The 25,071-nt window shown below is 45.2% G+C and overlaps 1 protein-coding gene across 4 annotated transcripts in view; it reads left to right on the top strand.

Moving 5' to 3' along the window:
* Positions 1-8,579: 8,579 nt before the first annotated feature.
* The window catches only part of CPSF4 (cleavage and polyadenylation specific factor 4), a 38,843-nt gene continuing 22,351 nt past the window's right edge, over positions 8,580-25,071 (top strand). Inside the window, exons 1-3 of one of the 4 annotated variants that reach the window (XM_068127677.2) lie at positions 8,580-8,674; positions 8,862-8,982; positions 13,712-13,762. In XM_068127677.2, the coding sequence (XP_067983778.1) occupies positions 8,880-8,982; positions 13,712-13,762 (154 nt within the window). In that variant the 5' untranslated portion in view covers positions 8,580-8,674; positions 8,862-8,879. Of the gene's footprint in view, positions 8,746-8,841; positions 8,983-13,711; positions 13,763-25,071 lie in introns of all 4 variants that reach the window. The other 3 variants (XM_068127674.2, XM_068127676.2, XM_068127673.2) reach the window with 3 other exon arrangements.

Raw genomic sequence — 25,071 nt, 5'->3', positions numbered from 1 at the left:
CTCCGAATGTGGGCAGCTGCAAGAATTTGTGGGTCATGTCGATCTTGAATGATGGTAGAAGATGATTCTGATTAAGTGTTGTAAATAATCAGTGTACAACAGTGTCTCCAAGGTGAGTTTAATCAGAATCAATCTCTAGCAGTATCTGAAAGGAAATTGGCAATCATAGTATCAGTAGACTACAATCATATGAGCAAGAGTGAGTATGACATCCAAGCAAACAAGCAAGCAATATGGAATGTAGTTCCCCTTACCATTCTAGGCATACACATGAATAACACACGATAAATGTCACAGGACTGCCATTCGCACTTCAGGGACCAAGGTCTTATAGCCGGCGAAGCTGGTGTTGTGAATAAACACATACGTATTATGTCGAAAACCAGATTATGCTGTGTCCCTTGGCTTGAGAATTCCGAAGCTCAATGGAGGCCGCCATCTTGCGGAAGCGGAAGTATGCAGAACAAATTGAAAAACGTTCAATAGGAGTTTCTTTCACCCGTCTTTGTTTGATTCACAATCTTATGCACCTCTAATTTGTAATTAAAATACTTTAAGACCAACCTCGGCCCGCACGGGTCTGGTTATCTTCAACGAAAATCGTCACCAAACACCGGAACCAATGAGATTCGAGCATTTGAAAAAATATTTCTAAAACCAAATCACTCAATGGAGGCCGCCATCGACCGGATGCGGAAGTTTGCATAAAACAATTGCGAAAAAGTTCAATAGGAGTTTGTTTCACCCGTCTTTGTTTGATTCACAATCTAATGCACCTCTAATTTGTAATTAAAATACTTTAAGACCAACCTCGTTATCTTCAACGAAAATCGTCACCAAACAACGGAACCAATGAGATTCGAGCATTTGAAAAATATTTTAAAAAAGCTTATTACGCGTTTCGGACGCTGAAAACGGCGTCAAATATTCTAAAATTGACGAAGAATTATTTTTTAGAAATCTCGCGGCTGTAGGGGATAGTTTTTCACGGCCAGAAATACGGTATAAGCGGTTTACATAAAGAAAGAAAGCTTGGTTTGATTAACGACATTCACACTGCCGTTGAAACGGCGCTATCGTCTGATCTGTCGGCACTGATCTTACTGCAAACTAACTTCTTCTGGTGGAGGAAGCCGCAGTGCCCGGAGAGAACCAGCCCTGACAGCGACTGAAGTTAGAAGACGACACACATACTGTGAAAACGTATGTTAAGCCCAGTTAAAATTTCTTAAAATAGGCCTTAAGCTAGCACATCGTATAGTTACTTCCTTAAGCTTCTTGTGACATTTATTGTATGTAGGCATTGGGGAGGACTGTCTGCTCTTCTCTTTTACCAAGTCTTACCAGGTACGGTACCTACACCGACCTACTATCAACTACCTAACCTACTGATGCCATCGTGATGGGTAAAATAGTGGCAAGAGGCTTTGGCTTCACCGGCTCATTGCGGCTTTGCAGTCGGGTACTAGTAGCCGGCGAAGCCGGTGTTGTGAATAAATGCGTACGTATTATGTTGAAAACCAGATTATGCTGGATCCCTTGGCTTGAGAATTCCGAAGCTGTGACGCACCAAATCGCTCAATGGAGGCCGCCATCTTGCAGATGCGGAAGTATGCATAACAAATTGAAAAACGTCAATAGGAGTATGTTTTACCCATCTTTGTTTGATTCACATTCTTATGCACCTCTAATTTGTAATTAAAATACTTTAGGACCAACCTCGGCCCGCATGGGCCTGGTTATCTTCAACGAAAATCGTCACCAAACACCGGAACCAATGAGATTCGAGCATTTGAAAAAATATTTCTAAAACCAAATCACTCAATGAAGGCCGCCATCTTCCGGATGCGGAAATAGGCATACAAAATTGAGAAAACGTTCAATAGGAGTTTGTTTCACCCGTCTTTGTTTGATTCACAATCTGATGCACCTCTAATGTATAATTAAAATACTTTACGACCAACCTCGTTATCTTCAACGAAAATCGTCACCAAACACCGGAACCAATGAGTTTCGAGCATTTCAAAAATTATTTCAAAAAAGCTTATTATGCGTTTCGGAGGGTGAAAACGGCGTCAAAAAAGCTAAAATTGACGAAGAATTCTTTTTTAGAAATCCCGCGGCCGTAGGGGATAGTTTTTCACGGCCGGAAATATCCGAAGTTGAGGCCGAATTCACCGAATTGATCAAGAAGGAAATTTTATCAATTTTAATCTCATCCAGAATGCAAATGGTGTCATTTTGACCTAGGTACGGTACCTACTACACCTACCTACTACCAACTACCTAACCTACTGATGCCACAGTGATGGGTAAAATAGTGGCAAGAGGCTTTGGCTTCACCGGCTCATTGCGGCTTTGCAGTCAGGTACTAGTAGCCGGCAAAGCCGGTGTTGTCAATAAACGCGTACGTATTATGTCGAAAACCTGATTATGCCTTGGCTTGAGAATTCCGAAGCGCAATGGAGGCCGCCATCTTGCGGATGCGGAGGTATGCATAACAAATTGAAAACGTTCAATAGGAGTTTCTTTCACCCGTCATTGTTTGATTCACAATCTTATGCATCTCTAATTTATTATTAAAATACTTTAAGACCAACCTCGGCCCGCACGGGCCTGTTATCTTCAACAAAACGCGTCACCAAACACCGGACCCAATGAGATTCGAGCATTTGAAAAAATATTTCTAAAACCAAATCACGCAATGGAGGCCGCCATCGACCGGATGCGGAAGTTTGCATAAAACAATTGCGAAAAAGTTCAATAGGAGTTTGTTTCACCCATCTTTGTTTGATTCACAATCTAATGCACCTCTAATTTGTAATTAAAATACGTTAAGACCAACCTCGTTATCTTCAACGAAAATCTTCACCAAACACCGGAACCAATGAGATTCGAGCATTTGAAAAAATATTTTTTCAAAGCTTATTACGCGTTTCGGAGGGTGAAAACGGTGTCAAATATTCTAAAATTGACGAAGAATTATTTTTTAGAAATCTCGCGGCCGGAAATATCCGAAGTTGAGACGGAATTCACCGAATTAATCAAGAAGTAAATTATATAAATTCTAATCTCATCCAGAATGCAAATCGTGTCATTTTGAACTCGGTACGGTACCTACTACACCTACCTACTCAGGGGCGCCACCAGGGATTTTGGGCCCCATGAAATGATATCCCAATGGGCCCCGATGAAGCATGCGCGCACATTTTTCCCAGGAGGTTGAACCAATGCTCATATTTCTGCATACAGTATGGAATTCACTATTTGATGCAAGATTGATACCCACACAAGAAATGTGCTCATGGCCATCTTTTACAGTCTAAATGTAATTTTAATCGTAAGAATTACAACATACATTAACCTCGTCAATTAAAATAAATTAACATTATCATCTATAGAATGATATAACAAACAAAATAATAAAATCAGCAGCAGAGTGTACATACAAGTATACATACCAAGTGTGGTGATCCAATATCCATAGCCACGCCATTTAGTTATCACTGGTCCTTGCTCAGCCGAACACACCTGCTCACCTTCACTCCTTCATTCCTCTTTTCTCCCGCCTCTGGAACAAACTCCCTCACTCTCTTCAATCCCACTCCTCCCTCCAGGTCTTTAAAACGTCTGTTCACCACCATCTCTTATCTTCCCCAATCCAAAACCTTGATCTTTTCTACCCCCGCTAATTTCACCCAAATCCACTTTTTTTGAGGTGACTTTTGTCTTCTTTCCTGGAAGTCCTTGGTGTCCTTGCGTTTTATACCTATCCTGCCTCCCCCCAGGTCCTCTCCCTCCCACACATCTCCCGATGTCCCTGCTCTCAAATGTTGTGTTTGTGTGCTTCCTCCCCTTCTCTCCCCATCTTGTCGACCGCTCCCCTTTTTATATACTTTGTTTGCTTGTTTGTTTGATTTGTTTGCTTGATAAATGTTAGCTCTTTCACGAGTCTCGACTCTGTACACAAAAAATAAAAAAAATAAAAAGCCCAGCGCCGGGCCTTGTTGCTAGCAAAGTCACTGATCAAGTCTTTGAAGTCCAGCTTTCTAGCCAACTGACTTTCAATGGACAGCATGGCAAGACTGCAAAGCCTGTCCTGGGACATAGTGGACCTCAAATAGTTTTTATATATCAGTTTTAGCTTACTGAAAGATCTCTCGCCACCAGCAACAGTCACACGCAGTGTGCAAAATATATGTAAAGCAATGCACACTTCTCCAAAAATGCTTTGCAGCTGCATCTTACAAATTGCATTCAGAAGACCAAGAGGGGACAAGTTCGGGGGGAAAGTGGCAGCATATACTGTGTTCAGGTGTCTTACTTCATTTTGAAACTCAGGTGTAAGATCCCTAGAATACTTAATGATCAGTGGTTGGCACACAGAAGGGACTTTATCCTCACTAATCTGCCCAACTTTCAGAACAGCAGAAAATTCTTCTACAATTTTTGCAGTGGTGTGGAACCTAGTGTCCAAGTCACTTATGATGTTGTCCATAGCTGTAAAAAACACTGTGTTCCGAAACACCGAAACACCAAACCATTTCATGTAAATAGAGGGGGGGGGGGGGGGTGGGGGATTGGGCAATACAGAGGCTCTCTGGATGTTTACTTTTTGCCAAAAACAAGAAAAGAAAAAGAACCGTTAGTTTTATTGGTCTATTATTCTATGAAAGATGATAGGTTAATAATTTAATATTGAGAATTTTTACCTAATGTTCTAATAATTTTTAGGGCCCCTGTCAGTGCAGAGCCCTTGGAATCATCCCAACTCCCCCCCCCCCCCTTTACAGCGCCCCTGTACCTACTACCAACTACCTAACCTACTGATGCCATAGTGATGGGTAAAATAGTTGCAAGAGGCTTTGGCTTCGCCGGCTCATTGCGGCTTTGCAGTCGGGTACTAGTAGTGGACCATGTAGTTGTCAGTAGTTGTAATGGCACCTGGGTCGTAACTTGTATACAATTTCACTACATAACGTACCACACATTCGTGTCATGTGAAAATGCCGCCATTTTGGACTAAACACCAAGTGGAAACAACAGAGCGAGATAGTGTGGATTGTCACTTCCGGAGTGATTTACATTAATATCTTAATCATACAAATATTTACAAGTGTTTGTGTTTGTGTTTGTGTTTGTTTGTTATTCCTTCACGTCCGAAGGGTATTCTTTCGTGGCAGAACCACACCACTGAGGCCCCAAATGTTGTGTGTAGGTTCTTCACGATCCGGCCAAGGTTGTTAAGGTACCACACATGTCCCTTCTAGTTATAATATTGTTGCGGACCCAGGGTCGGCGCTCCCCTTACCAAGGGGGGGTTAATCCCCTTATCCTTTAAGCTGGCCGTCCCCCATTCCTGGAAACTATAACGCTCCTTTGCGGGGGGTTGAGATTGGCCAGGGTGATTGGTCAAGATGGACTCCCAAATACCTGCTTACCAATCTCTCCGCAAAGCAGGGAGATCATTTCCGCTCGAACCACGGACAGATGGAAATTGCCGAGCGGTTTAGCAATCCGCAATTCGAGCTGTTAGCAATAAGACTAACCCGATTCTGAGCGGTTCTAATCGTGCCACCGGTACTCAATTGAGGAAATCACGAAAGCGATCGGATGAGAGGAAACCAGAGTAAAGGGAAGAACAAATATGATTTATTAACTATACTACTAAAAGAGGAAACGAAAGAAGGGCATATACAAGAAGAGCAAAAGGACACAGGGCAAGCTTACACAGTCTTAAATATCATGCCCAGGACAATACAGACTTACACGAAAGGGGAATAGCAGGAAGGAGGAGAAGGTCCAGGCAGATGGCAGGGGAGGATGGTCCGGCTCCAGGTTCACGCTCCACTCCGGTCCACGCTTTGGTTCCGTGGCGAAACCCAGCAGGCAGCGCTGTTCATTGATCGTTGAACGCGAGCGGACCTTAGTTATCGGGGTTCATAAATCGGGGAGGGAGGCTTTGAACGTTCCTGACACGCGGATGTTCGGCAGAAGTCCCAGCTAGAAGTCGTTCGTGCACTCAGCTCTCATGCCAGCTCTCTCTCTCTCGCTCCCGTCCTCCCGTCTCATCTCCTCTCAAGGCGCCGCGCTTGCGCTTATATAGTGTCCCTTTTGAAATCAAGCCGCCCACTTTTAGACACACCCACCGGTGAGCTTGCCTCGGCCCTGGTTGGTCGCGAGGGCTCACCGACTCCTCCCTTGGTGACACGTTGACGGGGCCACGCCTTTGTCCTTGGCACTCCGCCCTTCTTCTCCAACTTGACCGCGTGCGTAATGGCGTTTGATGCAGTGAACGCTGCTGGGCGAGCAGAGGCGCGTAACCCAATTTGGAGAGAGCCAAGCCGCAAAATGAACAGAATTGAAAAGGGGACCTAGGTTATTTGATTAATGCAACGCAGAGTCAAACTATTGGAAACAGAGCCTTACCTGAAACACATACTAATGAAATAACTGAAGAAGGTCCTATGGTGTCCTACGTGTTGCAAAATGGACTATCTAGGGTGCGACCTTTGACCTTTGGAAGATGGGGATATTTACAGTGAATTATTTACAAGGCTTATTATTTTACAAAGTTAAGGTTCTAAAAACGGTAACAATATAAACTATAATCGGGGCAGATCCAGGACATTTTTAGAGGTTTCAATTGAGGTTAAAATATTCACAAATCACAAAATCTACCTTATTCAAAAGCCTTATTCAAATCAATCTATTCATCTTCTAGTTTTTTCACTTGACAATATTTAGCTAAAAGATGTAAAATTACTATTTAACAACAAATCTGAACACTGAGTATCAGGAATCACACAGAATTAGACAACCCTCCCATCTACTTTCTCAACAATCCTCTCTAAGACGTTCTGTCGCTCAAGCTTTTGGGTCTCACTATCTGCCATGATCTTTCTTGGGAATCCCACATTTCCAAGCTGGCCTCCAAAGCCAGTCGCCGACTGGGCATCCTCCGTCGTGCGAAGTCCTTCCTCGGCACACCTGAGCGCCTCACCACATACAAGGCTTTCATCCGCAGCTCAATGGAATACTGTTCTCCCCTATGGGCCGGTGCTCCTGCCTCACACCTAGCTCGTCTTCACGCTGTTGAAACCAAAGCTTTCAGAATCATTGGAATCTCCCGCGATGAAGCTGATTCTGAGGGCCTTTCACTCACTCACCGCAGACAGGTAGGTGGTCTTTCTGTCTTCCACCGACTTCTCTCCGGCCTTGCTCCCCCAGCTCTCTCTGTGCTTTGTCCCCCAAATATTCCTACAGGTCGCACAAGATCTGCCAGCAACCCTCTGATGGTTAAACTGCCGAAGTCTCGGCTCTCTGCTCACCTTCACTCTTTCATTCCACTTTTCTCCCGCCTCTGGAACAAACTCCCACACTCCCTTCAATCCCACTCCTCCCTCCAGGTCTTTAAAACAGCTGTTCACCACCATCTCTTATCTTCCCCCATCCAAAACCTTGATCTTTTCTACCCCCGCAAATTCACCCCTGATCCACCTTGTTTGAAATTCCAACTTCTTTCCTGGAAGTCCCGGCAGTGTCCATATGTTTTATACCTCTCCCACCCCCCCTTCCCATGCCTACCGCCCCCAAAGCCCTCTCCCTCCCACAGATCTCTCGATGTCCCTGCTCTCAGATGTTGTGTTTGTGTTCCTCCCCCTCTCGCCCCAACTTGTCTACCGCTCCCGATGTTATATGTTTTATGTGTCGGTTTGTCTTGCTGTGTGATTAATGTTCGCTCTTTCACGAGCCTCGATCTTGTATACAAAAAAAAAGAAAAAAAAAAGAGAAATGTCACGTGGTTTGGATCAATTGCTGTGTGAAAGAAAAAGATACACGTGATGTCGTGATTGTTTATTGTCCAATGATATCTCGCACAGCGATCACGCGACAGACTAGACCAGTACTCGGAAGGAGCACATCTCCGCCAGGAGGAACAGGTTATGTTTTGTATCCACTGATAAACCGGATTACCGGATATGGATTCGGACCTGAACCAAAATCGAATCTTCTTCTTATGTCGCTTCACCAACTCAACCACCAAGTTTAGTTATAAAACGTCCACAACTTTTTCAGATATCCTGCTATATATCGTTTTTTACTCAATCACTCAATGGTGAAGTCGATTTGGTGAATTATAGTAAGATGGATTGCCTTGCAAAATAACGTGGCAGACGAATTATCCCCACAACTATTTTAAAGACAAGGCCCAACGGCCTATTGCTATGGTAACTTAAGATCGGCAGAACGCGCCAGTCCAGCATTAAGAATACTAAGCGGTGTAACCGTAACACGACTAGGCGGTGTAACAGTACGATGACTAGGCGGTGTAAGAGTAAAATGACTGGGCGGTTTAAGAGTGAGATTACTAGGCGGTGTAAGAGTAAAATGACTAGGCGGTGTAACAATATCAATTCGAACGCAAATTATGACTGTACAATTTTTAAAATACGCTGCAATATACTTTTATGAAGACACAATTTAAATGTACTACATTTACTCCAATATTCTTTCAAAAAATAAAATAAAAGGTATTTAACAACGTTATAATATCTATTAAGAAGACGAAGAAGAATAAAAAACATAATAATTAGTAGAAGAGGAAGAAGAACCTATGATAGATATTCTGAGGCCTTTTTAAAAAAAATTTTAAACGCATGTTGGGTGACGGGTAAATGTTTGAGGGGTTCGGCCTTTAATGATATAATCTCACTGGTTTTCATGAGACTTGACTGTGACAAGGTTTTTTCTGAGAGACACATTCATTAATTTGTACTTGTAGCGGTTTTACCTCTTGTCTTGGTTGTGTGTTGGGAATTTGTCTTCCTTGTGTTCAAGCGTCGAATTATTGTGACGAGATTGTGCAGCAAAGCAAGATGCAAGATGTCGTGGCGAACACGGAGCATATTCACTTCGAAATTGAGCTGGCGATGGATCTGCAGCTCGGCGCTCAACCTCTGCCTTTTCCCGGCATGGACAGTGAGTGACGAAGAGGAAGAGTGTGGGGAAGGGGATATGGGTTAGGATTGGAGTTTGGGGGAAGGGGGTATGGGTTAGGATTGGAGTTTGGGGGAAGGGGGTATGGGTTAGGATTGGAGTTTGGGGGAAGGGGGTATGGGTTAGGATTAGAGTTTGGGGGAAGGGGGTATGGGTTCGGATTGGAGTTTGGGGGAAGGGGGTATGGGTTAGGATTAGAGTTTGGGGGAAGGGGGTATGGGTTCGGATTGGAGTTTGGGGGAAGGGGGTATGGGTTAGGATTAGAGTTTGGGGGAAGGGGGTATGGGTTAGGATTGGAGTTTGGGGGAAGGGGATATGGATTAGGATTTGGAGTTTGGGGGAAGGGGGTATGGGTTAGGATTGGAGTTTGGGGGAAGGGGGTATGGGTTCGGATTGGAGTTTGGGGGAAGGGGGTATGGGTTAGGATTGGAGTTTGGGGGAAGGGGGTATGGGTTAGGATTGGAGTTTGGGGGGAAGGGGGTATGGGTTAGGATTGGAGTTTGGGGGAAGGGGATATGGGTTCGGATTGGAGTTTGGGGGGAAGGGGGTATGGGTTCGGATTGGAGTTTGGGGGAAGGGGGTATGGGTTAGGATTGGAGTTTGGGGGAAGGGGATATGGATTAGGATTGGAGTTTGGGGGAAGGGGGTATGGGTTAGGATTGGAGTTTGGGGGAAGGGGATATGGATTAGGATTGGAGTTTGGGGGAAGGGGGTATGGGTTCGGATTGGAGTTTGGGGGAAGGGGGTATGGGTTAGGATTGGAGTTTGGGGGAAGGGGGTATGGGTTAGGATTGGAGTTTGGGGGAAGGGGGTATGGGTTAGGATTGGAGTTTGGGGGAAGGGGGTATGGGTTAGGATTGGAGTTTGGGGGAAGGGGATACGGGTTCGGATTGGAGTTTGGGGAAGGGGATATGGATTAGGATTGGAGTTTGGGGAAGGGGATATGGGTTAGGATTGGAGTTTGGGGGAAGGGGGTATGGGTTAGGATTGGAGTTTGGGGGAAGGGGGTATGGGTTAGGTTTGGGGGAAGGGGGTATGGGTTAGGATTGGAGTTTGGGGGAAGGGGGTATGGGTTAGGATTGGAGTTTGGGGAAGGGGATATGGGTTAGGATTGGAGTTTGGGGAAGAGGATATGGGTTAGGATTGGAGTTTGGGGAAGGGGATATGGGTTAGGATTGGAGTTTGGGGAAGGGGATATGGATTGGAGTTTGGGGAAGGGGATATGGGTTAGGATTGGAGTTTGGGGAAGAGGATATGGGTTAGGATTGGAGTTTGGGGAAGGGGATATGGGTTAGGATTGGAGTTTGGGGAAGGCGATATGGGTTAGGATTGGAGTTTGGGGAAGGGGATATGGGTTAGGATTGGAGTTTGGGGAAGGGGATATGGGTTAGGATTGGAGTTTGGGGAAGGGGATATGGGTTAGGATTGGAGTTTGGGGAAGAGGATATGGGTTAGGATTGGAGTTTGGGGGAAGGGGATATGGGTTAGGATTGGAGTTTGGGGAAGGGGATATGGGTTAGGATTGGAGTTTGGGGAAGGGGATATGGGTTAGGATTGGAGTTTGGGGAAGGGGATATGGGTTAGGATTGGAGTTTGGGGAAGGGGATATGGGTTAGGATTGGAGTTTGGGGAAGGGGATATGGGTTAGGATTGGAGTTTGGAGATTGAGAAGTTTGGTGATGAAGATGAGGGTTGTAATTGAATTTGAGCTTTGCGCTGGAGTAGTGAACTTAATGGGTTTGCGTTGTGGTGGATGATGGTTGGGGGTGAACGTTGTGGTGGATGATGGTTGGGGGTGAACGTTGTGGTGAATGATGGTTGGGGGTGGATGATGGTTGGGGGTGAACGTTGTGGTGGATGATCGTTGGGGGTGAACGTTGTGGTGGATGATCGTTGGGGGTGAACGTTGTGGTGGATGATGGTTGGGGGTGAACGTTGTGGTGGATGATGGTTGGGGGTGAACGTTGTGGTGGATGATGGTTGGGGGTGAACGTTGTGGTGGATGATGGTTGGGGGTGAACGTTGTGGTGAATGATGGTTGGGGGTGAACGTTGTGGTGGATGATGGTTGGGGGTGAACGTTGTGGTGGATGATGGTTGGGGGTGAACGTTGTGGTGGATGATCGTTGGGGGTGAACGTTGTGGTGGATGATGGTTGGGGGTGGATGATGGTTGGGGGTGAACGTTGTGGTGGATGATCGTTGGGGGTGAGCGTTGTGGTGGATGATGGTTGGGGGTGAACGTTGTGGTGGATGATGGTTGGGGGTGAACGTTGTGGATGATCGTTGGGGGTGAACGTTGTGGTGGATGATGGTTGGGGGTGAACGTTGTGGTGGATGATGGTTGGGGGTGAACGTTGTGGTGGATGATGGTTGGGGGTGAACGTTGTGGTGGATGATGGTTGGTGGTGAACGTTGTGGTGGATGATGGTTGGTGGTGAACGTTGTGGTGGATGATGGTTGGGGGCGAACGTTGTGGTGGATGATGGTTGGGGGTGAACGTTGTGGTGGATGATGGTTGGGGGTGAACGTTGTAGTGGATGATGGTTGGGGGTGAACGTTGTGGTGGATGATGGTTGGGGGTGAACGTTGTGGTGGATGATGGTTGGGGGTGAACGTTGTGGTGGATGATGGTTGGGGGTGAACGTTGTGGTGGATGATGGTTGGGGGTGAACGTTGTGGTGGATGATGGTTGGGGGTGAACGTTGTGGTGGATGATGGTTGGGGGTGAACGTTGTGGTGGATGATGGTTGGGGGTGAACGTTGTGGTGGATGATGGTTGGGGGTGGATGATGGTTGGGGGTGAACGTTGTGGTGGATGATGGTTGGGGGTGAACGTTGTGGTGGGGGTGGATGATGGTTGGGGGTGAACGTTGTGGTGGATGATGGTTGGGGGTGGATGATGGTTGGGGGTGAACGTTGTGGTGGGGGTGGATGATGGTTGGGGGTGAACGTTGTGGTGGATGATGGTTGGGGGTGGATGATGGTTGGGGGTGAACGTTGTGGTGGATAATGGTTGGGGGTAAACGTTGTGGTGGATGATGGTCGGGGGTGAACGTTGTGGTGGATGATGGTTGGGGGTGAACGTTGTGGTGAATGATGGTTGGGGGTGAACGTTGTGGTGAATGATGGTCAGGGGTGAACGTTGTGGTGAATGATGGTTGGGGGTGAACGTTGTGGTGAATGATGGTTGGGGGTGAACGTTGTGGTGAATGATGGTCGGGGGTGAACGTTGTGGTGGATGATGGTTGGGGGTGAACGTTGTGGTGGATGATGGTTGGGGGTGAACGTTGTGGTGAATGATGGTTGGGGGTGAACGTTGTGGTGAATGATGGTTGGGGGTGAACGTTGTGGTGGATGATGGTTGGGGGTGAACGTTGTGGTGGATGATGGTTGGGGGTGAACGTTGTGGTGGATGATGGTTGGGGGTGAACGTTGTGGTGGATGATGGTTGGGGGTGAACGTTGTGGTGGATGATGGTCGGGGGTGAACGTTGTGGTGAATGATGGTTGGGGGTGAACGTTGTGGTGAATGATGGTCGGGGGTGAACGTTGTGGTGAATGATGGTTGGGGGTGAACGTTGTGGTGGATGATGGTTGGGGGTGAACGTTGTGGTGGATGATGGTTGGGGGTGGACGTTGTGGTGGATGATGGTTGGGGGTGGACGTTGTGGTGGATGATGGTTGGGGGTGGACGTTGTGGTGGATGATGATTCAGGGTGAACGTTGTGGTGGATGATGGTTGGGGTGAACGTTGTGGTGGATGATGATTCAGGGTGAACGTTGTGGTGGATGATGGTTGGGGGTGAACGTTGTGGTGGATGATGGTTGGGGGTGAACGTTGTGGTGGATGATGTTTGGGGGTGAACGTTGTGGTGGATGATGGTCGGGGGTGAACGTTGTGGTGGATGATGGTTGGGGGTGAACGTTGTGGTGGATGATGGTTGGGGGTGAACGTTGTGGTGGATGATGTTTGGGGGTGAACGTTGTGGTGGATGATGGTCGGGGGTGAACGTTGTGGTGAATGATGGTTGTGGGTGAACGTTGTGGTGAATGATGGTCGGGGGTGAACGTTGTGGTGGATGATGGTTGGGGGTGAACGTTGTGGTGGATGATGGTTGGGGGTGAACGTTGTGGTGGATGATGGTTGGGGGTGAACGTTGTGGTGGATGATGGTTGGGGGTGAACGTTGTGGTGGATCATTGTTGGGGGTGAACGTTGTGGTGGATCATGGTTGGGGGTGAACGTTGTGGTGGATGATGGTTGGGGGTGAACGTTGTGGTGGATCATTGTTGGGGGTGAATGTTGTGGTGGATCATGGTTGGGGGTGAACGTTGTGGTGGATCATGGTTGGGGGTGAACGTTGTGGTGGATCATGGTTGGGGGTGAACGTTGTGGTGGATGATTGTTGGGGGTGGATGATGGTTGGTGGTGAACGTTGTGGTGGATGATGGTTGGGGGTGAACGTTGTGGTGGATGATTGTTGGGGGTGGATGATGGTTGGTGGTGAACGTTGTGGTGGATGATGGTTGGTGGTGAACGTTGTGGTGGATGATGGTTGGTGGTGAACGTTGTGGTGGATGATGGTTGAGGGTGAACGTTGTGGTGGATGATAGTTGGGGTGAGGATTGTTCTAGTGATTGACGTTGTCCCCATCCTCCAGCAAGATGAACAACTCCCACCCCTCCCCTTGGTTTGTGTGTTTCTCCTCTAGAGTCCGGAGCTGCTGTTTGTGAATTCTTTGTTGGAGGCATTTGTTTCCGTGGTAAGTCTCACTTTGCGTTGTCGTCTGAATTTTGATAGGGAGCGTTCTATTGGGTAGGGTGCGGGTTGGAAGAGAGGGGTGGGAGCGTGATGAGAAGATAAAATTAGAAAATGAAGAGGAGAGAGTCTGGTGGGATAAAGGAGGGGATAGTAGTGGTGAGAGGAGGTATGGCAGTTTGGGATTAAGCTCCAGTGGTGTAGCCAGGATTTGTGTTTTAGGAAGGAGACAGGGGCAGGGAGGATATGGAGGAGTAGTGCTGGTTCTCAGCATATCTTGATAAATCGAGGTACATCATTGAGGTTACCTTCGTGGGGATTTTGTCCCAACCTGTGCTGAAGGGCAAAGCTGAGAAGATGATTGCTATGTGAAAGAAGACATCTTGTAGGGTAGAGGAGAAAAGGGTCATGGTCATTGGATGAAAATATGCAGGAGAGATGGCACCTCATACCAAGCCAGATAAATATCAAGAATGACAACTTGAGGTAAAGTGTTCGGGGTTGAACCCGACTCCCTCTGCTTGAAAGTCGAACCAGCTTTTACCTCTGCACTAATAATCTCCAAACTAGGATTTTGGCTAAAGTTTCGATGTTAGCATTTTTAGCCTTTGTTCAATGAGACCAAGCTTCAGTATTAAAACGTGCAACACATTGTACGAGTTACAGGGCCTTTAGAAGGTATTCACACCCCTCGACCTTTTCACATTTTGTTGTTACAGCCTGAATTAAAAATGGATTAAATTGAGATTTTTTTGTCGCTGATCTCCACATAATACCCCATAATGTCAAAGTGCAATATGATTTTTTAGAAATTTTGTACAGAAAAATGAAACACAGAAATATCGAATTTACATTCGTATTCAACCCCCTGAGTCAATACATCGTTGACGCACCTTTGGCAGCGATTACGGCTTCGAGTCTTCTTGGGTATCTCTATGTCAGCTTTGCACATCTGGATTTGGGGAGTTTCTCCAATTCTTCCTTGCAGATTTGCTCAAGCTTTGTCAAGTTGGATGGGGAGCGGCGGTGAACAGCAAGCTTCAAGTGTTTCCACAGATTCTCAATGGGATTCAAGTCTGGGCTCTGGCTGTGCCACTCGAGGACTTTCACGTTCTTGTTCTGAAGCCATTCCGGTGTTGCTTTGGCTGTATGTTTGGGGTCCTTGTCCTGTTGGAATGTAAATCTTCACCACAATTTATGGTCTTTTGCACTCTGAAGCAGGTTCTCCTTGAGGATTTGCCTGTATTTGGCTCCATTCATTGTTCCCTCTATCCTTACAAGTCTCCCAGTCCCTGCTGCTGAAAAGCATCCTCATGGCATGATGCTGCCACACAATGCTTCATGGTAGGGATGGTGTGAAGTGGGTGATGAGCTGTACTCAGTTTCTGCCAGACATAGCTCTTTGCATTCAGGCCAAACAGTTCAATTTTCGTCTCATCAGTCCACACCATTTTTTTTCCTCTTTCTCTGAGTCTTTCATGTGCCTCTGTAGTTCTGTCAGTGGTCATTGGGTTCTTGGTCACCTCCCTGATCAAGGTCCTTTCTTCCCGGTTGCTCAGTTTGGTTGGACGGTCAGCTCTAGTAAGAGTCTGTGCAGGTCCATATTCTTTCCATTTCCTAAGGATGGAGCTCATTGTGCTCTTGGGAACTTTAAACACTCTAGAAATTGTTTTACATCCTTCCCCAGATCTTTGCCTCCTTACAATTCTATCTCAGGGTTCTAAGGACAGTTCCTCGGACTTCATGGTAGAGTTTCTGCTCTGACATGCACTGTGTACTGTGTGACCTTGTATAGAAAGGTGTGTTTCTTTATAAATCATGTACAATCAGTTGAATTGGGCACAGGTGGACTCCAATAAAGTTGTCGAGACATCCCAAGGATTATGAAAGGAAATTGGATGCACCTGAGCTCAATTTGGAAAGTCATAGCAAAGGAGTTGAATTCTTATTGACTAAAGATATTTCAGTTTTTCATTTTTAATTATATATTTTGTAAAAAATTAAAATTCCACTTTGACATCATGGGGTATTATGTGTAGATCAGTGACAAAACAAAGCTCAAGCCAGTCAGATGTACGCCACAAACATTGATGCCTCGCCATGCCTGTGAGACACGAAGATGACAGTTTATAGCTTGGCCGAGACTGGACAGGTTAGAGGCGAGTATGCATACCTCAAGACCAGCCTGAAGGCAACCTCAGGTGTCTACAATGATAATGTGGTGAAGGTGGGAGATCTTGACAGGAGGTTAGCCACTGTTGTCAGCACATTTCACACCATTGTCAGATGTGGTGCTAGCCGTGACGGAGCAGTAAGAGTGTGCTTACCGTTGGAAAGATGCACGACATGACCAAAAGTATGCGGACACCCCTTCTAATTAGTGGATTCGGATGTTTCAGCCACACCTATTGTTGACAGGTACATATATATATAATCAAGCACACAGCCATGCAATCTCCACAGACAATGGCAGGAGAATGGGCCGTACTGAAGAGCTCAGTGAGTTTCAACATGGCGCCGTCGAAGGATGCCACCTTTCCAACGAGTCAGTTCATCAAATTTCAGCCCTGCTAGAGCTGCCCCAGTCAACTGTAAGTGCTGTTATTGCGAAGTGGAAACGTCTCGGAACGACAATAGCTCAGCCACGAAGTTGTAGGCCACACAAGCTCACAGAATGGGACTGCCGAGTGCTGAAGCGCGTAGCGCGTAAAAATAGTCTGTCCTCGGTTGCAACACTCACTACAACAACTACACAACATGCATTTTAAGGCCATTTTCCCTGCTAGAGCGGGGGCTAGCCTTGCGGTCCCCATGACAATCTTCTCCATTTTGCCCTATTTTCTGCAACTCTCCTTGTTTAACCCCCTTGCCCGCATTTCTTCTTCCACCATCTTCAGCCAAGTCTTTCTCGGTCTTCCCCGTCCTCTACTTCCTTCTACATTCATTTCCATCACTCTTCTCAACCAGTCACTTTCATCCTTCCTCAACACATGACCAAACCATCTCAACCTATTCCTCTTCACAGCATCAATCACAGGCTCTATTCCCATCATCTTTCGCAATTCATCATTTGTCTTCCTCTCTCTCAACGATACTCCGCACATCCACCGAACCATTCGCATTTCCACCCTTTCCAGCCTTCGTTGCTGCTCAACATTCATGACCCATGTCTCGCTCCCATAAATCATAACACTTCTCGCACATGCAGCATACACCTTTCCCTTCAGCTTCAACGACACTCCCCTCCTCGTCAGCACGCCACTCAGTTCCCGAAACTTCTTCCATGCACATCTCACTCCAGCAACCGTTGCCGAGTCTGATCCACCTTCTCCATTCAGCATGTCTCCGAGGTAGCAAACTGTTTTCACACCTTCCAGCTTCACGCTGTCTCCAAGATCCAACTCAACATTTCCTCCATCTGCAGCTCCCTCTGTGCACACCTTACATTTGAATGTAGCTGCCACACTGGTTAATGACCCTCTCAGACCGCTACATTTTTGATGAACCCACTCAGCACACATTGTACATTGAATGGAGTTCACTCCGACACCCTTCCTGCACACAGCACATGGCCACTTCCCAGTTCTTTCCACCTCACCACATGCTTTACCACTTGCCATCACCTTCGTCTTTCCTATATTCACCTTCAGACCTTTTGTCTCCATACATTCCTTCCACTTGTTCATCTTTTCCTTCAGTCCATCCATACTTTCCGCAATCAACACCAGATCATCTGCATACAACAACTCCCACGGTAAACCCTCCTTTACGTTCTGAGCCAGCACCTCCATCACAGCTACAAATAGTAGTGGACCTAGTACTGACCCCTGATGCACTCCCACCTTCACCTCAAACTCACCACTGTTCCCGTCCTTCGTCCTTACAGCTGTGCGCGCTCTTTTGTACATTGCCATCACGACTCTGACCAACCATTCCTCCACTTCTAACTTCCTCAATGCCCATGTCAATACTTCGCGTGGAACCCGATCGAATGCTTTCTCCAGATCAACAAACCCAAGAAACAACTTCTTCCTCTTCTCCATGTACTTCTCCTGCAACTGCCTCACAATAAAGAGCGCGTCTGTCGTTCCTCTTCCTGGCATAAATCCAAACTGCATTTCATCAATCTTCACCTTCTTCTTTATCCTCCTCTCCAACACCCTTTCCAATACCTTCATTCCATGCTCCAATAACTTTATCGCTCAGTACGAGCCACACTCCAGAAGGTCACCTTTCCCCTTGTATAGAGGGACGAGGGTACTCAGTTCCCAATCCACTGGAATGTGGCCTTCTTTCACCACCAGATTACAGATCTCTGTCATTCTCTTCACACCCCAACTTCCTGCTGCCTTCAACATATCAACCACATCTCCCGTCGGCCCTCCTGCTTTTCTACTCTTCATTGCTTTTATCGCTTCCTCACCTTCCTTCTCAGTTATCTTCTCTGCCGGTCCTAAAACTGGGTTACTCTCGATGTTGCCATCCCATTCATTCTCTGTATTCAACAGCATTTCCATATATCTTTTCCATCTTCCTTTAATTCCATCTGGGTCCACAGTGATTTGTCCCACTTCATCCTTCAAGCAACTCACCCCCATCACATCACACCTCTTTCGCTATCTGCTTTGCAATCCTGAATACCGCTCTCCGACCCTCTTCCGAATCCAAGCGTTCTCCGAACATTTTCCTACATGCCTCCTGCGCCTTTGCTACCTCTTTCTTTGCAGCCTTCTTGGCTGCCTTATAACCTTCATGCTCTGCTTTTTCTGCTCCCGTACCCTTCGCCTTCTGCCACTCCTTGAACTTCTTCCTCTTCTCGTCAATCCTCTTTCCAACTTCATCATCCCACCACCATGTTTCCGAGTGCCTCGGTGGTCCTTTTGTCCATCCACAAACCTCACCAACGGCTCCCAACAGACTATCTTTCATTGGCATTCAACCACTTTCAAACTCAACCACATCATCCTCTACCCTACTCATCCTCTCTTTTAATGCCTCCCTTACTGTCACCTCTTTCAACCTCCACATATTCAGCATATTAATGCCCATGATTTTGGAATGAGATGTTTGACGTCTGTGTCCACATACTTTTGGTCATGTAGTGTACCTGAACATCGCCATGAGGATTCATTATGATATTACACGGTCTGTCTGCCTGCCCTGGATGTGTAATTGAAATTGGACAGCTTACAATCATGCCAACCCTGCCCATCCTCAGCCTAACGGCATCCTGCTGTCTTTGACGCCAGTGATCGGGCAAACCAGTGATTACACATAGTTAACCTGATGTTTTCATACTATAGCTATTACATAAAGTAAAATAGCCTTGAGTGGGTTGGCGGTCATCTCTTGAGGTTGTAGTTCAGACCTCTGCTGATTTGATGGACCTCTCTGACCCGAAATCTAAAATTCAAAGACTGAGCAATTCTGTGGACAATCGGGTGGAAGGGTTGTCTCTGTTTTCAGAGCAATCAGTTGGTAAATAAGAGACAGGTATGAATCCATAGTTTCAGGGAGTAACCCCCCCTCCTCCCCCTCCCACCCACCCCTCCCCTCTGGGAGCCCCCATAATCTGGATTTGAAAAATCGAAGCCGGATTGATTGTGCGTCTCACTGTCTTGTATTCATGTGTTAAGTTTCAAAACGATCAGCTGGGTGATGAGGGAGAAGCAGCAAAAATAGCAAAAAGTTGATGGACGGACAGATGACCGAACGGATGGACAGACATCCGGACATCATGACCATTGGACAAGGTCATCTCTTCGCGAATCAAGATGAGACGACCTAGAAATTTATGATGAGTTATGAATCAAAGGGAGGCGCAAAGCGCCCCTCCCTTTATATCAGGGATCGTTTCTCTGTATGCAGTTTTAACATGGGGACTGAAAATACGTTTCTCTGCTTCTGCTGGACGAAATCGACTGCGAATTTCAGAAGTAAATGCTTTGTACATCGAGGTAATATGTTGCAAATTTCAGCAATGTCTGTTTCCACATTCTTGAGTTATATTTAGAAAACCCTCAAAATCACATTGGTGTCCACCCGTCTGTCCGTCCGTTAGTCCGTCTGCCCAAAATGTGTTGGCGCTCATATCTCAAGGGCTATACATTGAAACTCGCTGAAACTTGGAATATACATTAGCCAATAGGTCTCGTTGATGGCTTTCAAAACAAATTCTACTTTATATGAACTTTTCTGGAGCATTACTTGGTTTGGTTCCTCCTAAGAACACAAGGGTAGACCAGCATGCACACAAGATTTTTTGAATGTCCCTTCTTTTCTATTGTTTGACATTTTCTTTAAGCTATGGAATGTCCCTTCCTTTCTCGACTCTGCGACATGGCACATACCCTTATATAAAGGGGCCTTTTCTATGCCCCTGGCATTTTACTCAATAATTATTGTGACTCCTCCCCCTCTTCCAAATAAACACTTAAAATGAAGGTCCTTCAGCATTTTAAATGGGGAAGGAGGGGTTGCTCAAGCACCACAAATGCCTTTTGACATTTGAAATCCCCTTGTTTTTAGTAAACAGGTTGCCCACTCTGCATTAAAATCGCTCCTGCTTTATTTGAACAGCATAAACATGATATTTTGTAGTACAGGTATCGAGCAGAAGCTTGAGGAAGAGCAGAATAATGGTGGTAACGTGCCAACGGATTAAATTAGGCAAAGGGAAATTCATGCACAGAACACATGGATGCGTCACAGTACAAGTGAAGGAATTGCAGGTGATTGGTGGGTAAAGAAGCTCGGCTTGCAAGTAAAACTCAGAGTTCGAAATGGGAGAGCATGAATGAGGTCTAGGTGGACAACAGACTGGAAAACCTGAAGGAAAAAGTTCGAGACAACAGACTTGGGAAGACAGTTTTTACAGATGAGAGAAGATCTGGATGAAACGATGGCAGTGATCGTAAAGTTTAGACTTGGGGAAGGTAATGAGGATGATTTTCTGATCGCATGCTTGCAACCTGCTGGGGTGTGAGCACCGATGGAGTTTGGGTGGGGCTGGGGAGGCAATGCCACCACCTTAATTTTTTTCAGTACTTTACAATGAAGACAAAAACATCCCGTATTTAAACGTGAGTAACAAAGTGAAACAGAACCCAAGTGCATGGATTTCTTCCCACAGTCACGGCAGATATCGCGGTATTTGCATAGAGTGACGTGATTGGCCGCATCCTTTTTCAAATCGGATTAACAACTTTGACCTTTGTGATTTTTTCACAAATTAATGATTTTCACAAATGAAGCCACTTCGGAAGGAAGCTTTTCTGCAACGAGACGGATGAGAAACTGTTTGTGCTGAACCATGGGTGAAGAAAGATTGTCTTCACTGAATCTTCTTCACATTGTATTAGGTGGATGAAGAAGGATGGTGGATTAGGTGGATGTATTAGGTGGATGAAGAAGAACATTTTCAAAAAGCCATTTGTACCATGTGCAATTCAATTCCAAGCCATTTGGCTGTTTCGCCCATCTTCCATATTTTATATCCTTTTATTATGTTTTCTTATTCCCTTTGTGTTTTATGTTTTTATGATTGTTAAATTTGCGGTGTCACCAAATAATAATTTCCCTGGATATGGGACAATAAAGATTATTTATTTATTAATTTATATTAAGCATGTCTTCATTTATCAATCATTTATATTAATCATTTATATGAATATATATATACAGGGGAAAGCAAGATGCAGGTAAACTGTCCCAGATTGATGCAGTAAGGGGAAAAAAAAAACTAGAAGAATACCTCATAGTCTTATACCTCGGGACAGATACAGTGTATGAATGGGGAAAAAACTGCCAAACGTATGGAGACTGAAAATATGTGCAGGTAGAACGACCTGTGAAAGACCCTCGGAGCACATTCCATGATAATATCGATAGAAAAGGCTCAAGGAAGCAACAGAGCGGCAGACTGAGAGAGTTTTCAGGGATGATGCCAACTCCTGTCCCACCAGAATGGCAGCACGTCGCTGGATTCTGTCAAGAAGAGATAGGCGACAGGCCGGAGCACCTGCCCAAATATGGCAATGATACTCCATGACAGGACGTACAGTGGCCTTGTATAGATGGAGCATAGCAGCTTGAGAAAAGTATCGCAGAGCACGAAATAAGCAGCCAAGGTGCTGGGAGGCTCTTTTAGCGATACCATAGATGTACTTTTCCCAGCTGAGGTTTGAGCTGATATCCAATCCAAGCAGACGGATAACAGGAGGTTCCTGCAAAGGTGAAGAATCCATAGACAAGATTGGAAATCAAGGTGATCTTGAACAGGACAAAGACAACAAGTGGGTCTTGTTGTGGTTGAAAGTAACAAGCTAGTCTTTTCCCCAGTTTATCACACTCTCAAGATCCTGATTGAGAGGGGTACTGGCATGGTCATGGGTAGGACGAGACGAGGTTCCTGGGTAGGTAGTATACAGTGTTGAGTCATCTGTGTAAATGCATAACTGAGAAAGAATCTAATCAGGCAGATCATTGATGTACAACAAGAACAATATTGGACCCAACACAGACCCCTGAGGAACACCAGCATTAGTATTATGGACGGGGGATGACTGTTCTTCATGTACCACAAATAGGGTTGTAAAATTCCTGGGAATTTTGAATGCGGTAAATTTCCACCGGGAATATTGGGAATTTTGTGGGAATATTGGGAATTTTCCGGAAACTTTCGGAAACTTTGAGAATTTTCACACAATTTGAAATTTTGATGTGAGAAAAAGATGAGGGATATTGGATTAAGGTTCTCTGGTTAACTCAATAATGTTTTTAAGAAAAAAGAAACATGCTTCAATAGTTTTAGCACTAAAACCACTGATTGTAAGTAATTTAAACATTTTTATTACTTACTAAACTGTGGAACATATCATTACACATTTTTTACGACATGTGTAAAAACAATACACATAATGCCCATGAGTCAACAAGCACTGGAATAGTATTATACCCCAAATCACATGTGATTAAATCTTATTCTTGAAAATCACATTTGTTAAAAGTTACAAACATTTTGAAGTCTTATTCTTGAAAGTTTTTATCAGTGTTACAAACATTTTTATCTCAACTGTTTGGGTAAAATGTTCACCTACACAAACAAGATTAAAATTTGATTGGTCAGTAGAATAATAGATGTTGTTTTGAAAATTACCCAGGGAAAATTATTGGCATTCATTAATATATATTAAATAGTTAAAGAGCATATGTTTTGTTTTGCAATTAGCACTGGATGGGGGAATTCCCATGGCTCTGACTGTATCTAATTATAGACCTTACAAAATGAGAGATGAGAAGGGGGTATAACAAAATGACACATTCATATTCTTTAAGACAGAGACTTTCCAGACAAATCACAAAGTAAATTTGGGAGCAGTTCACATTACCAGTCATGACATCATCATTTGAAACAAATGTTACCCTGTATACATTGTGTATACTAGGGCATGCCCGTACTATATATAAGCTAGGACGTGCCCGTACGTGGGTGCCCGTTCCTTGCCAAAAAAAAAAAAAAAAAAAATTTGTGTAGGGGTGTGTGTGTGTAAACATCCTAGGGCGTGCCCGTACGTGGGTGCAAAAAAACATGCGTGCAAACAACAACAAAAAAAAACTTTGAAACCACGTGGCAGTAACGACCACAGAACCCCCCCCCCCTCTATTTACATGAATGGTTTGGTCCATTCGCAACGACCACAGAACCCCCCCCTCTATTTACATGCAATGGTTTGGTCCATTCGCAACGCCAAAGCGAACGGCGAACGGCTAAATCGCCATAGCTCGGTAAGTACTTGTCCGATTAATTTCAAACCTTGAAAAGGCACATCCTCGGGTCCCCAGCAATATACCTGGCAAGTTGCAAGTATATCGGACCCGTGGTTGTCGAGAAACAGCGGTCACAGACAAACAAACGTACAAACGTACAAACAAACACACAGAGATTACTGGAATTATAGATAGATAGTGGTACATCAACGACACAACAACAACATGCATTTTAAGGCCATTTTCCCTGCTAGAGCGGGGGTTAGCCTTGCGGTCCCCATGACGATCTTCTCCATCTTGCCCTATTTTCTGCATCTCTCCTTGTTAACCCCCTTGCCCGCATTTCTTCTTCCACCATCTTTAGCCAAGTCTTTCTCGGTCTTCCCCGTCCTCCACTTCCTTCTACATTCATTTCCATCACTCTTCTCAACCAGTCACTTTCATCCTTCCTCAACACATGACCAAACCATCTCAACCTGTTCCTCTTCACAGCATCAATCACAGGCTCTATTCCCATCATCTTTCGCAATTCATCATTTGTCTTCCTCTCTCTCAACGATACTCCGCACATCCACCGAACCATAATAGTGGTACATCATTCGCACATATCCTATAGTTGAGCCAATTAAGCTATATGAAGGCTCTAGCCAGCCCACAAAGCATGTGAAAACTCTTTTATTTATGTGGAGTAGTATAGAACACAATAATGTTGTTGCTGTCTAACAAAAATAACTATTTTTCCATTTCTAAGATAAAATCAAAATTCCCAAAATTTCCAACCCATTGAAAATTCCCGTAACTTTCCATGGAAAGTTTCCAAAATTTCCGGAAAGTTTCTGACCCTTTGCAACCCGAACCACAAAGATTTGGCGATTTTTAAAATAGGAAATCAGAAATTATATCGAGCAATCTTCCAGAAATACTGTATGATATTAGTTTATGGATGAGGCCCTTGTGCCACATTTTGTCAAAAGCCTTCGAGATGTCGAGTGCAGCAACCCTGGCTTCACCACGATGATTCAAAGCCCTATTCACATGTTCAGTGATTAGGGATAGAACATTACCAGAAAACCGTGACTGTCGAAAGCCAAACTAGACATCAGTTAGGAGATGGTCGCTTTCCAGATAAGTCATGAGTTGTTGTTTCATCAAAGATTCAAACACTTTGCTTATAATGGGCAGAAGGCTAATTGGCCAATAGTTAGCAGGATCAGATTTCTCACCAGAGCCTTTAAAGATAGGGGCTACAGAAGCCTGCTTCCAGCTAAGTGGAAACACAGACTTTGACAGACACAAGTAATACAGTTTTGAGAGAACAGAAGACAGTTCAGGTGAACACATCTTCAAAACAACAAGTCAGGAGATGACGATGGTTCACGAGCGAGCGTTACTCAATGACAAAGGACGGACTATAACCGAGACAGGCCAGGTCCGGAAATGTCAAAACGAAGGTGACTGACCTTGAAATGAGATAGAAAATAATGTATAATCAGTTATGAGGTTAGTTAGCTACACAATACCGAAAATTCGGTGAAAAATGAAATG

The sequence above is a fragment of the Myxine glutinosa genome, chromosome 10 (assembly GCF_964187855.1).
Source record: "Myxine glutinosa chromosome 10, kmMyxGlut1.1, whole genome shotgun sequence".
NCBI classification, from domain to species: domain Eukaryota; kingdom Metazoa; phylum Chordata; class Myxini; order Myxiniformes; family Myxinidae; genus Myxine; species Myxine glutinosa.
The sequence above is the reverse complement of the archived record's forward strand: the minus strand, read 5'-3'. Positions and strand labels throughout refer to the sequence as shown.